This window comes from Diabrotica undecimpunctata, chromosome 6 (genome assembly GCF_040954645.1).
Source record: "Diabrotica undecimpunctata isolate CICGRU chromosome 6, icDiaUnde3, whole genome shotgun sequence".
In the NCBI taxonomy this organism is placed as follows: Eukaryota; Metazoa; Arthropoda; class Insecta; order Coleoptera; family Chrysomelidae; genus Diabrotica; species Diabrotica undecimpunctata.
The window spans coordinates 25,769,576-25,785,457 of NC_092808.1; the positions used below are offsets into that span (position 1 = coordinate 25,769,576).

Below are 15,882 nucleotides of genomic sequence, written 5' to 3' on the forward strand. Positions count from 1 at the left end.
CCCTAACATTCATGAATATGTGCTCACACCAGCAACCCTTTCATCATTCTCTTTTGATCTTATACCGCGTAAAAAATTTGTTTTCTTATGTTAAGTTTGAGACACCCAGTAGGGAGGAAAAGAGTGAGTTTATCGAAACCATGTTGTAGTCTCATGTTTTGTGAACATTTTCCGTTATCCGTTCACGAGAAAATCAACTATCAAAATGAGCTTAAATTTTGGTAGTGCAAAATTTTGCTTAAGTTTATTTAAAATAGTGTTCCAAATGTAGGGTATAGACGGTATATTTGAAGATATGAATGTGTCAATAAGCAAAATGATAAATTTATACTTTTATATTACATAAATAATACAGTTTTTTAGCACTCTTTTTGTATGTTATTTGGTCTATATTTTCTTTAATTTTATGTCGTGTAAGATCTCCTTGTATGACTATGTTTTATATCCTTGATGTTCCCTAGTATATTTTTTCGATTTATATTAACAACGTTAGATTGATAAGAAAATAAAATTTTAGAGAAAAAAAATAAAAGCGCAGCTCTATCGGGGACTAGTCGGGGCTGTTAGAAACCCATTCCAGAAGTGGTGTGCCATGGTCTTCAATCCATTTTAAACTCTTTTTTTTTAGGTATGACAACCTGCGCTGTCCTGTAGGAAAACAAAATCTTGCGCTGATGTTAAACGGTGATCCATAATCGGTAAAAGAAATTCTTCTACTCGTAAAATATTTGTTCGTGTTTACAATCCCATCGATAAAATGTAACTTTCCCACACCTTTAGACGACATGCTGCACCAGATCATGACCGATGCAGAAAATTTGACTTTTCTCTTTAGACAGTTGAGATGGAAAGCTTCATTTTTCCTGCAAATAACGCGACTCCTATTGTCTCCAACACATACTTCAAATCTGGACTCATCACTCCATTGTATTGAATTCCATTGGACTGAGTAGAATCTTTATGCTCTTTTAACCATCTTAGTCTATTTTTCTTTTGTTGTAATATTAAAAGTGGCTTTTCCTTAGCCTAAAATAAAATGAAATTTATTAAAAACAATTCGTACTAATTTTTTCAACTATAAAACTTACTTTGTAAGTACCAAATCCTAATTTTTGGGCCTCTCGATGACATGTTGATCTAGAAACGTCTCTTCCAATAACTTCACTCCATAATACGCTCAACTCTATATAATTTGCTCGTCAATTTTTCACTATAATGCGTCTTAATGCCCTTCGATTTGCAACATATTCGCGATTTCCGAATTGGATTTTCCAGAATAAAAAAATCTAATAATGATTGAACAAATTTTGTCATCGAGACCTTTACCTGGACCCATTGTACAATCCACAAACGGCAAAGGTTTACAATACTGCAAAATACATTTGACATTAAATGACAATATTACTGTTTTGATGTAATTTTTCCATAGCTACCTGGATTTAACGTAATTATGAAAAAATCAACGTATGTTGACAGAAGTGAATACATAGCTATGGTTAAGTAATTTTTTTTATTGTTGAAAATGAATAAAAAACCATAAGGGTAATGTTTTTAATAAATATTAATAAAAATGCCATATTAATTAATATGGAAACTTATAAAAACTTTGCAAAATATAATTTGTTTATGGTAATCGACTTAAACTGCAAATTCCATAGGTGCGCCAACTCATATGGGATAGGGACTCGTATATGGACATTTTTCACATTTGGTCCCAGTGAAGATAGCCTCAAATGAGTTTGACAGAACGAAATATTGGTGTTTGGCAGTGTTGAAATTTACATTACAAATGAAACATATGCAATCGAAAGCAATAAGATATTTAAAAATTAATACTTTAGAATTACCAAAAAAGTAAATATAATTTAAAACCGTGTTTAAAAGTAAATAGTAAAATTTCAGTATAAATAATAGAGTTAAAAAGACATATGTTGCAATCTGACGAGGGTTCTTACACTATTGCCAAATCTATGCGGTAACCTATCAAAGCATAATTTCCCAAAAAAATGTCTAATAATTAAATGCAATTAATATCAAAAGAAACAAATATTAATTCATTCGTGTTTTATATAAATTATAAAATTGCAGATTCCATAAAATAATATAATAAAAATGTACTTTTTAAAAGCTTTTTTCTCTTTGCATTTGAAAAGATTTGATGCATATAACTAGACTTCGGCAAATATGCATATTGCATATTTTGCATATTGTGCATATTTTATGCAAATATTTCATATTTTGGCATATTTGTATAAAAGTTTGCATAAAGTGCATAAAAGTTCAGATTTTTATACTGTATTTGAAAATTTTTAAACATACCAATTTATTTCAATTCTTGTATAACATTTTGTAGTCATTTTAATCAAGAAATGATCTAAGTACGTAATCTCTACAGGTACAAAACATTTACAATTTTAAAGAAGATCAATTTAAGTAGCCCTCAACATTCTTAGAAAGTCTCGGTCACTGAGGCATTCAGTTATTGGATAATCGCTAAGGGTTCGCTCATTTGCATTTTATGATCTAATCCCCAAATCTATCTACAATTTATTGTATCTTAACAGCAGGTAAACGGCTAATAGTTTTGTTCCTAATTTAGGGATTTTCCAAAATCTCCCAGTTTATTGAATTAGGTACCTAAACATTTCTAATTTGATGCTCAGATTTGTAAATCATTTTTGTTTTGATATTCAAAGCGTAAACACTCGTTGTGCGTAACAAAAAGGAAGATTGTGATTTTATAATGCCTAAAACAACCAGTGCTTCAACTTGGATTAAACCTTATAAAGAGCTGTCTATGGATATGGGAAAAATCTACTGTTCAGTCTGTGGCAAAATTGTAAGTATCTAATATTTTCTATTAAATATCTAATATTTCATACATACAGGGTGTTTCCAAATGACACTTACAACGTTTGACTGTAGATACTTCTCGAAAAATTGAACAAAACGATATAGTTAATGAGGGGTCAAACTTATTTACTTTTCGAGATACAGGGTGTTAAAATTAAAAAAAATTAAATTCTTTTAGTTAATAACAACAATAACTTTAAAACCAATAAACGTATTTACTTGAAATTTAGTACTCGTAGGTTGTTTTTAAATGAAAAATAGCTTCCTTTAGTGAGAAAAAATTGTCCATGGTACAATACAATGGTGTGTATTTAGAAAAAATTTTCACCTTTACTTTTTTTTATAAAGTCAGCTATTCTAAAACACAATTATTTTTATTGTAATTGAATTAACAAAAAAAAAACTTTTTTTGAATTTTAAAATAAGTTATATGATGTACTAATGGTTAGTAACAAAAACTAATTTGTGGATTAATACTGCATTTAAAACACTTAGCGAGTGTTTTTTTTTTTCAAACCAGTTATTTGATTAACCAAAAACACCTTGTATATTTTTATATTTTAAAGGTTGGGTTAAAATAAAGGTTTTTATTTTTATTTATAGATAGCATGTGAGAAGAAATTTCAGATAGACCAACAAGTGAGAACTGCTTCACACATTGCAAAAAAAGGAAAAATAGGAGGAAAACATCAAACTTCAATGGCTAAATGTTTCCAATCTACTTCAAAAAAATTAGATGAGCAAGAAACTTTTAATGAAGACTTGTGTCGCGCATTAGTGTCTGCAAACATACCGCTTTCAAAATTAGCAAATGTAAATTTTAGTTCGTTTCTAAAAAAATATTGCAAACTTAATGTTCCAAGTGATCGGTCTCTAAGAAGAAATAATGTGAACGGGCTATACTCGTCGGTGTTAATTAATATTAAGGAAGAAATAATGCAGATAATTATTTTTACATATCTGTAGACGAAACCACTGATTCCTCAGGAAAATATATTGCTCATTTATTGATTGGTGTTCTTAAAGAAGATACCTTACCAAAATCTCATCTTATTTCATGCCAGCAACTTGAGAAAACAAATGCTTTAACAATTTCGCGTTTTATACAAGAAACATTAGCAACTTTTTTTCTTCCGACAACTATTCCTTCTAATAAATTACTGCTTATTTTATCGGATGCTGCTCCTTATATGGTGAAAGCAGGACAAAATTTAAAAATATTTTTCCCAGATTTAATACATGTTACTTGTGTAGCGCATGGATTAAACAGAGTTGCAGAGGAAATACGAAAAAAGTTTCCTCTTGTAAATACCATGATATCCAGTGTCAAAAAAGTATTTCTTAAATCTCCTATAAGAATTCAACTTTATAAAGAAATGCTACCTAACATTCCTCTTCCACCACAACCTATTTTAACGCGATGGGGAACATGGTTAGAAGCAGCTAATTTTTATGCAAATCATTTTGTTAAAATAAAGAACATAATTGATACGTTAACAGATGAAAGTTCCCAATCTCTTTTGGATTCTAAACAAACTTTTCAGAGTAACTTGCTTCAACAAGAACTTTCATTTATAAAATCAAATTTTAGTTTTGTTCAAAAAACAATTACTCAGTTAGAATCACCAAAACTGTCATTGTTCGAAAGTACAGCATTAATAAAAGAATTTGCGTCATGTTGTCGGAACGTTAGAGGTAATATTGGAAAAGATATTTTAAAAAAAATTGAAACTACTATGGAAAAAAATAAAGGTTACCATATTCTTTCTGAAGTAGTCAGTGTTCTAGCTGGAAATATTTCGGAAACAATTAATTTAGAACCAAATGTTTTGGTTAGTTTGAAAAATGCTCCCGTTACATCAGTTATTGTTGAACGAAGTTTTTCCATATATAAATATATGTACTCAGACAGAAGCCACAAGTTTTTGTTAGAAAATTTTGAACACCACTTGGTCATTTATTGTTACCATAATTCTAAATAAGTTTATTCATACTTAAAAATGATGTAGTTACTTAAAATAAATGTAAATCTTAATGAATAGTAGGAAATATTTAGTTATGTACACTTTTTTTTAAATAAAATTGTTAATATTTTACGATTTTTTTATTTATTTGTATGTATATTTTGTAAAATATTTGCATATTTTCGGGTAAACACGTGCATATTTATGCGCATATTTTCTACATTTTTATTTGCATATTTGCCGAAGTCTACATATAACATATAATTGACAGCTAATTTAAGGCTATCTTCACCGGGGCCAAATGTGAAAAATGTCATATATATCCAACGTAATAAAGCAATAAAATTATAAAACAGTACATGTAATAAATATTATTAGTTCGCTTCTGTATTTAATGTAGTGCACTAAAGATTCTCACTGGTAAGAATAAGTCTGTTACTACCTGGACCGAACTTAGTTTTGGGATATAAAATATATATAAAATTTTGGCAAGATTGTTTATTACACAAACCGCCTACTCGCCAGCGGAGGGTGCCACGAGAGGACTTTCATACGTTATTATCTAATAATATATTACTTATAGCTTATAGCAAACTTTTTTGAGCATAGCAAGCTAGGTTTTACTGTAGATCAAATCTTGAAATTGTGTCATTCGATAAATGTTATTGGTCTGATTAATACTTCGAGCACATTGAGGTTTAAAAAATAGATACATAATGTGTAACACAGAAAATACGATAAAATATAAAGAATATTAAGAAAGTTTTTACACATAATGCGTTGTACTGATAATAAATGTTTTTTTTGCGATCGGGTGTAGGGGCTTAGAAGTAAATATCAAAAAACAGAATAATTTTGAAAGAGCAACACTAATAAATAAATCACCGTAAAATGTATAAATATTTAGTCATACACATGACCAATAACGGCAATTTGGATGAAGAGATTAAACCCAGAAATAACCAGGATAGATAAAACAATTTCGAGAGAAATTTAACACAGAATCTATAATAACATTGTCTAAGGTATTACACACAACGCTAAAGTCTAAGGATATTTTATTAATTTGACAATACCAATGACAGAAATATTATTACCATATAAATTTGCTTGTACTATAATTGTTGATACAGATTCTCACTTCTTATCAAAAAAAAAAAATTGTAAAGCTGATAGCAATACGTGTTTTAGAATGTTTTTTATAAGGGACAAAAAAATCGACATTTATATGTTTTGTTTATTTTTAATTTTAGTCACTTTATACCATTCTTGCTTAATAGATGAGTTAAATATATTGTCTTTTTACCATGCAACGACAAAATTTAACGTTGGACGAGATGAATAGATCCGTGGGCTTCTGTCAAGCTGGTATGCGACAAACTCAAGTCGCTGACCAGCGGGGTGTCTCCCAAAACGTCGTAAGTCGTTTGTGGCGTCGGTTTAGAGACACTGGGAGTCCAGCCGAGCAACATCCAGGACGTGGTGGCTCTACAACCGTCGCTCAAGACCGATATTTAATTTTAAATGCCAGAAGGCAGCCAACAATTACAGCACCCGAGCTGGTTAATGAATTACAGCATTCACATAATGTAACAATTAGCAGCAATACTGTGAGGAATAGTCTGCAAAAAGCTAATCTTCGTAGTCGGCGACCACTGAGATGTCCACCTCTATCTAGAGGCAATCGCGCTGCACGATTAACCTGGTGTCAAGAGTTTCAGAATTGGACTGACAATGACGGCCACAGTTTTGTTTAGTGACGAGTCTAGATATGGATTTCATCCAGATTCTCGTCAGACAAGAGTTTGGAGACGACCCGGAAATGGAGAACGATTACGACATCTTCAAGAAGTGTACGCATACAGAGGTGGTACAATAATGGCATGGGGCGGAAGAACTGACCTCATTTTCCCACGTGGCTTTCTCACAAGTTAGCAATATTTGGACACTATTCTTGAACCTGTTGTGCGCCCGTTTGCTGCTGCTGTTAAAGAAAATTTTTACTTTATGCATGATAACGCTCGACCACATGTTGGGCATATTGTAACAAACTGGTTGGATAACGAGGGTATTGATGTATTGCCGTGGCCAGCATAATCACCGGACTTGAATCCCATTGAGCATGTATGGGACATGCTCTAACGAAGAATTACTCCATATATGGACAATATCTACAATGAGTTTCAAGTAAAAGAGCTTCTGAGAGAACAATGGACACAAATACCTCAAGCAGACATTAACAATGTGATTCGGAGCATGAACAGTAGATGTAGAGCTGTGATAAACCAACGTGGTGGCCATACTTTATTTTAAGTTTATATTTCGTATTTTTGACATTTTATGGTGGTATGTGAAACATGGGTGATTTGCAAATTCTTTTTTTGCTCCAATTTTCTGTTTTTTTTTTGCAATTTATGGTTTTTGACATTTTTTTGACAACAATTTAAACTACAAATTTTGTATTACTTTTTTTAAGTTGATTACAGATAAACAAAATACGTCTATTTATAAAAATATCCCTAGACTTTTGCGTTGTGTATATTATATATGAAAGTAAAATATTGCAACTGAAGGAGAAAACTATAAAGGAGAAATGGATTATTGGAGGAGAGCGGCCGGCAAATCAAGATTATACAGAGTAAAAAACGAGATAAATCATGGGCGTTAAACATAAAATAACAGAGGACATCAGAATCAACCAACTAAGATGGTACGGACACGTACAAAGCATAGGTGACAGTAAAATCAGTAGACAGTAGATATAGAAACCCCATTTTTGCTTTTTTTTACTTACTCACTTATTCGTGACTGTACACAGCATATTCTCATCCTGTTTGCTATTTATCACATCCCAATAGCCATTTTTCTTGTCATGTAGATCTTCAGTTTGGTCATTCTTCCATTGCTGTTTTTATTTGCCCGTTCCACTGCAATTATGGACCTTCCTCCTTTTGCTTTGTTTTCATTTCTATGTTCTCAGCTGTATTCTTGTCTCGTCCATCCTTCGCATATGTCCATACCAGAGTAATTTTCGTGTTTCTCTTTCGTCATTTAGTGTCTCCTTCACATTCTGCTGCTCTTTTACAATATAAAAAACGAAAAGAATTCATATTTGCATTGCTTTCCTCGGTTTAAATATTGGCTATTGGAAGGCAACAACAAGAATCTACTGGCGTTGTCCGAAGAACTGCAGACCGTGTAGAACTCTTTTTAAGGGTAAAAACCTTTAGACGCCGATCAGTGACACAGGAATGGTTGGTTGCTACAGGATCATAACTCCCTTATCAGTTTATTGCAGGATGAAATATTTGGGCTTGTATCTTGTCATTGATTCAAAGTAATACGGAAGAAATTACTCTAAAACGTGGACCGTGCATCTGTTTTAGTTGTTAAGTTATTTTGAAAAAAAAAAGGATTTTTTGAGAAATTCCGCAAATAGTGCCTTCACTTTAAACTCGAATTTTTTCAAAACTAAACCTTCGAAACCTGTTAAACTTCCAGAATGTAACATTTATATATAAATAAAGTAAATTGTGAATGAAAAACGAACGCGTCACAGTACTTTCTGCGTCACAAAAAATATATACTAACTTTATTTTAGTTATAACTTTTTTGCATGCAAATCACTTTTAGTAGTGGTCATTTTAAATGCGTTTTTAAGATCTTTAAAAAAGTTTCCATTAAAAACTTACCGTTTTCCGATTATTCAACATCATATGTTTATATTTGTATTCAATGAATAAAAGTCTACTTTCGAACAGCCATAACTTTATTAATATTAAGTTTATGGTAATAATAAAAAACGAATTTTTTCAAAAATTCAAATGAAACGGGTTATTCTCGAAAAACTGTTTAAAAACATGATTTTTTAACGTGTAATTTGTGAACTTTCAGTCACAGATAACTCCAGAAATATTGACTTTTCGAAAAAAACTCTACAGAACATTTTTGTGTTAAAATTCAGTATTCTAACGAGTAAGTACCATGATTTTTGTAGATAAACTTTTTCCACCTCCAGACGAAAAGCATATATTGGTATAGAGTAGATTTTGATCGTTGACCTATTTTCTACCTACTGTCAAAATTTCAAGCAAATCGATGCATATAAAAAAAATTCAGAGGATTTCTACTATTTTTACCGTCATATCCTGGACTAATATCAAAATTATTGTACCACTATCTAATGGATTTGATCCGAAGTCAAATTTCAGTGAAAAAATATTTGAAAATAATATACCGTTTTAAGAAGGGAATTTTATCACAATTTTTACATTTTTAAGTATAAACCTGTAAGCAGTAATGTGTGAATCCCAGATGATATATGTGTAGTACGTGTGAATTTCAAATTAGTTCTAGTTATCCTGTGATTGTAGTCTTTATTTGTGATATACGATATCTTTAAGTATTTCATTGTAATTCTTTTTATTGATTCTATAACATTGAGGCTTAAGTTTTCCAAAACCATAGGTAAAAATTCTTTTTGCTTTGAGCTGAAACGATACTCTCTTAACTTTTTAGACAAAATATCGTCTTTCCCAATCTATATGTCCAACATATTGCAGTTTCCCCTCTATAACTTGATCTACTTATGATATTTTCCGATTCCTTTTGTTCGTCCAGATCTCACAAGAGTTAAATCTTAACTCTTGATTTAGCGCCCACGAATACGATTTAACTCCATTTAACGAAAAAGGAATACCTGAACATCATCGAAGTATACGGCCCAGAAAATAACAAGCCTTAAACAACAAGGGAAACGTTTTATGACGAATTATAAGTAGTACATCAAGTCAGAGGCAAGATGATAATATTGGAGGGTTTTAATGCTTGAATAGGCAGTCACGAATAACGAACTTAAAATAAACAACACATTTTTCGGCCACAAAGACCAACACAAATATACATTCAATAACATCTGTGACCAAAGATATATGATACATTATGTTATAACCAACAGAGATATATACATCCATCTAATAATCGACGTAAGATGCCTCAACTCAGCAGAAGTAGGTAGCGACCATAGCCTAGTATTATGTAAAATAAGAATAATCATGAAATACTTTACACCCAAGAGAGCGGCACCAACACAAACAAAAATCAGATTCAAAGGACTAAATACGGAATCCACGAAATACTTATACAGAAAAAGAATATCAGAGAAGACTGCTGGGAATGACATAGTAGAAAACGATAACTTCGAGGAAAGCTGGGAAAAACTTAAAAATAACATATGTAATTAACGCAGTAACACAACGACTTGGAGAGAGGAAAGTAAGGAACACTAACATATCAAAAAAGAAAAACCCATGGTTTAGAGAGGAAGTAAAGACAAAATGTGAAGAAAAGTAGAAAGCCTTTTTACAATACAGAACACAACAGGCATATAACTACTATAACCGAATCAGAAATCAAACGAATACTTTGGTCAGACAAATAAGAAGGGAACACTGGCTGAGCTCCTCAAAACAGATGAAACACGACTTCTAGGGAACACAAAAAGGATTATGAAGAATGATCAGTGGACAAAGACAAGAGATCAACGAATTAATCAAATCGAAACATATTCAGAAGGAAACATGGGCAGACTACTTTCGATGCCTGTTTGGTAAAAGGTGACGATAATGAACCACCAACACCAGAAGTGACGACAAACAAAGAAATAAATATTGAGGAGGCAGACGTAAAGGAAGTACTTAGAGAGAAGACAGAATATTTTAATTATTATTATTAACATTAAAATTAACAACCAAATTGATAACAAATGTCGGTCAGATAGCCAAGCGGGCTAGGCGGCCGATTATCATTCGCTTCAGTGTCGAATGGTTCGGTGGATGTGGGTTCGAGCCCCAGAAAAACAACAAGGTTTATGTTTCGTTGACCTTAAGAAGGCATTTGAACGGGTCAAATTAAAGGACGTTATCCACTTATTGTACGCAAGAGAGATCGCTCTAAGAATAATCAAAACGATCGAAAATATTTACCAAAACAACACAATAAAAGTAAAAGTGGAAGAAAAACTAACCGACCCTATTGAAGCTGGCAATGGGATAAGACAGGGAGATTCCTTGAGTCCTCTATTCTTCAACCTGATTATGGATGAAATAATAAAAAAAGTAAGAACTAAAAAAGGATACCAATTTAATATAACCGCCAGAAAATTTAACATGTTAGTTTCCGCAAAAAAGACAAAATACATGGTTACAACAGCAAATTTACTAAGATGTTAACTGGAGCTGGAAGGTCAGATAGTAGAACAAGTGATGGAGTTTAAATATCTAGGCATTACATTATCTAGCTACGGAAAGCTCGAAACTGAAGTGGAAGATCAAGTGAATGGAGCAAACAGAGCCGCAGGCTGCCTGAAATATAACTTACGCGGCAGAAACACGACCTGACACAGAGAGGACAAAAAGGATGTTAGACACAGCAGAGATGAAAACACTTAGAAAAATTCATGGCAAGACACTATGGGACAGAGCTAGAAGTACAGATATACGACGTAGATGCAAGGTGGAGAACATCAAGAACTGGGTAAGAAATAGAAGAGTAGAATGGAATGATCATAGAAGACGAATGACAACAAATAGAATAGTAAGGACGGCAAGAGACGGTTCTCCAATAGGAAGACGATCAGTAGGAAGACCACGAAAACGATGGAACGACAACTTACTGGAGGCGCATTGAAAAACAGACAGTCATGTCTACATAAAAAGAAGAAGAAGAAGAAGAAAACTCTAAAGTTGATGGTAAAACCATCAGGTGGAGAACATCAAGGACTGGGTAAGAAATGGAACAGTAGAATGGAACGATAATGTAAGCCGAATGACAACAAATAGAGTATTAAAGACGGCAGAGTGAGTTCCCCAAAAGGAAGACGATCAGTGAGAAGACCACGAAAACGATGGAACGACAACTTACTGGAGGCACATTGAAAAACAAACAGTCATGTCTGCATAAAAAAAAATCTGTTACAAAAATCTTTTAATTTTTTTTAAATTGTCACGTGCTTTTTCATTTTCAACTTTTATTTCAAGCTATGTATATTTATTTTCCCCGGTAGAAGGAGAATATCATGGCTGCGGAATTTAAGAACATGGTTTAAGAAAACCTCAACGGAGCTGTTTCGAGCCGCAGCGAGCAAGGTCATGATTGCCAATATGATTTCCAACATCCGAAACGGATAGGAACCAGAAGAAGAAGAAGATGTATATTTTTTTATTCTTTCGATTTGGATTTTCTACCAAAAGAAATTCGTTATTTATAGCAAATTACCAAAAAAGCTTAGCTATGCAATCACCAAAAGTTTATTTCAACCTCAGTAAAGCTAGACTACAGTACTGATGTGAAGTTTAAGAATTGGGCTACTAAGAAAAACTTTCAGTCTAGTTCTAACATTTTGAAGAATCCGTATTACTAATAAAATAATATATCTTGGTGAGCTTATGGTGGTACACAAAATACATATTTTCTATTCATAAAAAATAACATCAGGTTCTGTAGACCCTTGAAAAAAACTTTCATCAAAAGTGACATGTTTTCGAACTGATAAGTATTTTCATTACCTGTGGTAAAATACACTTTCCAGCTGCAGATATTTCCTGATTTACCTGTAGAGATACACGTTCACTACCGCTAATTTTTCTTGCTTAAGAAATAAGGTCACACTGTAATGGAAACATCAATTTCTACTTCTGTATCTTTTTGTCTACTTTTGATGCCTTTATTCTGTTTGTTTCAATATTTTCTTGATTAAAAATATTTGTTATTTCAAATACTTCTTTCTCGGTGGGACGTATATTATCTTGTTGGATTTCTTTTCGTTGTAATTGATTTGATCTTTGATATTTCCTTTAAAAATTTTAAAACTAAAAAATCAGAGTATTTTACAACAGAATATTTGCATGTGTTTTAACAAAACATTTTACTTTATTTTAGCAAGTACGCCTGACCTCAAAGTTGGACTAGAAATAGCTGGAATAGCACTTAGAGTATAGCAATAAAAAATACACAATGTGCTTCGAACAGTACAAAAGCATTACCTTTTATTGTACATAAAAATAAGAGACTTCTTTTAAATTATTTTTACCTAACAGTTTATTTTTTTATAAATTATAGAGTTTTCAGTAATTTTATACTTAATAATAATATACTCGTACATTTACATTCATAACAAAGTCAGCGTACGACCTGAGATAAAAATCACATCCTAAAAAGAGTCAGAGATGGTTTAAATATACCACCCACCCGGAAACTTAAATCTAACAGTTCTAGTCTCGTCGACTTTTGTTTATACAACAATTTTCTAACATTGTATGCGACACCGCAATAAGATTCTCTATCAATCTAGCTACCGCCTATGCTCTAGCTGAAATACATAACCTAACCCAACTTTTCTAACTCTGCGCATCATCCACGAATATCATTTCACTTTCAACCCGTAGCCGGCACGAGTCTAACCGAGATCCGCGGTTCGTATATTCGTCAGTCTCGTCGGACTTGCCTTGTTATATGAGTCAGTGGGCCAGTATTCACTGCGCTACGTGAAGGTTTAGTACAGTGCGGCATATCAGCCACTTTCAGAATACGCGCGGAGTTCAAATAGTGAATTATTATCGGAACTCTTAAAGTGTCAAATGCTTTTGTAATGACAATGATACTTGTTAAACAACCCAAAATGCCTCTGCTCGGTGAACTGCCCTTGTTAAAATCGCTGGTGCACGTTAAAGAAGAAATTGTCAAAGAAGAGTGCGAGGACTATGTATGCAGCAGTAGTTCTAGTGTTGAGGACGAAGGCCCGCTGGACTTAAGGGTGCATTGTGGCAGGGTTAGTCCTGCGAGAGACTCAGGAACTGAGAGTGATGATACTGAGGATAAAATGATTGTGGAGGATGGGGGAGATTATAAGCCGTTTAAGAAGAGTTTAATTAAACGATGTAAGTGACACAATTTAAATATCTAATTGTTTCATATATGCCATTATATAATATATTATTTAATTAATTATATTACCTAAAATATTTCCAATTTTTGCATATTTCATTATTTTAAATGATCAATTCCTGAAACATTTAGAAAAAAATAATTATTTTAAATTTTAGTTATGTGCAAAACATTATTTAATTGGAGTTTACTTAAATATACTCAAATTATATAATTATTTTTTATTTAAATGTTATGGAAAATTCTACCAAATTCATAAAAAATTAAGTAATCAAGAATGCTTTATTATTATTATTATTATTATATATATATATATATATATATATATATATATATATATATATATATATATATATATATATATATATATATAGAATTATGTATTGAATTAATTTTATTCATATTGCTTATTTGAAATTCTGAATTTTGCAAATATGGAATCAGTTATATAATTCCAAAAATATCAACAAATATAAAATATAGTATGGAAATAGTTAATAATAATAAATTTAATAGTGTTGTAATTTAAAATATAATTTCTTAAATATCAATTTCTTCCTCTTTAAAGATAAGACGAATCGCTGATTTAGAATACACTTTTTCAATTTTTGTGGTAATTTATATATATTTTTTAAAAAACTAGTAAAAATTGCAGGTATTGCAGCTCGTGAAATGTCATATTTTGTGACCAATTGTACTTAATATTGACAATTTTTTATTTTATTAAAAAAAATTAAACTAAAAATTTTGCTTGATCGATCGATATAATAACGAATTATTTTTTTATTGTTATCCTTGTTAGATTTAATGTAACGAAATAAATTGTGGATGGTAATTAATAGCTATTTACTACCAATCACTAAAGATTAAAGTATTAGTAAAATATAGTGTGCAATACGTAAATATTTTTAATATTCATTTAGGCTATTTACTATATCGTTATACAGTAAATGGTATAAAAGTTATATTTTTTTTGTAAGTCCTTAATAATTTTGTACCATGCTAAAATAAAATTCAATAATGGTTTAATAATTTATATTGATACACTTAAAAAATTCAACTTTTAATAAAATATATCAATTTTCTATATTGTCCCACCTTTGAAACCTGTCAATTCTCATCGTTATTAGCGCCAATAGACAAAACATACCCGATAACCTTGATTTCTTTATAATCAGTAAACAATCACAAAAATCCCATGCAAATTATTTGCAGGCCCCTTTCCATTAGATAAAACTTGATCTCATACCACCTATTTCAAATTTGGTTATTTCGAGATATGCCATGACCTTTACTGTATTGTGTAAGGTCATAAAAATGATAAAAAAATATATTGCAAAATTATCTAATATAAATACGGGGAGATTAAATTCTTATTTTTTTTATCACAAAGCATTTAATGTTTACCGAGTTTTGTGCCAACGAATGAAGCTGCTATTATTAGCCACAATGTAGCGAATATTTTCAACATATGCGAGGATCTCTTGGCACCGGATCCAACACGAATGTTATCACGATACGATAATAAAAATAATTAATGTTTATAACCACAGCTTCTTGGGAGGTTAAATTACAACGTCCAGAAAATTAGGGCGGACCACAGGGTTCTCATTTGTATCCGCTCGATTTTTTGACATTCATTAATCAGATATTTTGTTGGATACCTACATTATTAATAATTTATTAATTATAGTATAATTTCTTTGAACATATTTTCCCACATTGTTGTGGGTCGTTTAAAATTTATTAATAAATTTTCCCAAACTTTTATTAAACCTAAACAGGTTACTTAGATTTTATCAGATAGATATTTGTAGATATCGAGGAATACTATTGCGCGAAAATGCTGATATTGAAATTACGTGATTAAGTTTAGTGAAAATTTAAGTACCTGTAAGTGAAGAACTACAGTAGTTTAGCAAAAACATATAGACAACAGACTCCATCTTTATAATTTGACAAATAGTGGAAAATGTTGTTTAGTACAACAGCCCAGATTTTATATACGTAGTAGATTTGACAAAATAAGTCTTGGTATCAGTTGAGAAGAAGAATAATAGGTTATAAGAACAGGCAAAATCAATAGTAGCGAAGCCCAGACGTTGACGAGTAAGAATCAAAG

General features: G+C 31.5%; 1 protein-coding gene across 2 annotated transcripts in view; it reads left to right on the forward strand.

Annotated features, from left to right (window-relative positions):
• The window catches only part of Eip74EF (Ecdysone-induced protein E74), a 735,282-nt gene that overhangs the window by 619,929 nt on the left and 99,471 nt on the right, over positions 1 to 15,882 (forward strand). Inside the window, exon 1 of one of the 2 annotated variants that reach the window (XM_072534494.1) lies at positions 13,281 to 13,753. The exons of the other annotated variant lie outside the window; for it this stretch is intronic. Coding sequence (XP_072390595.1) covers positions 13,465 to 13,753 — 289 coding nt within the window. The 5' untranslated portion in view covers positions 13,281 to 13,464. Of the gene's footprint in view, positions 1 to 13,280; positions 13,754 to 15,882 lie in introns of those variants that run through there. 2 annotated transcript variants of the gene reach the window in all.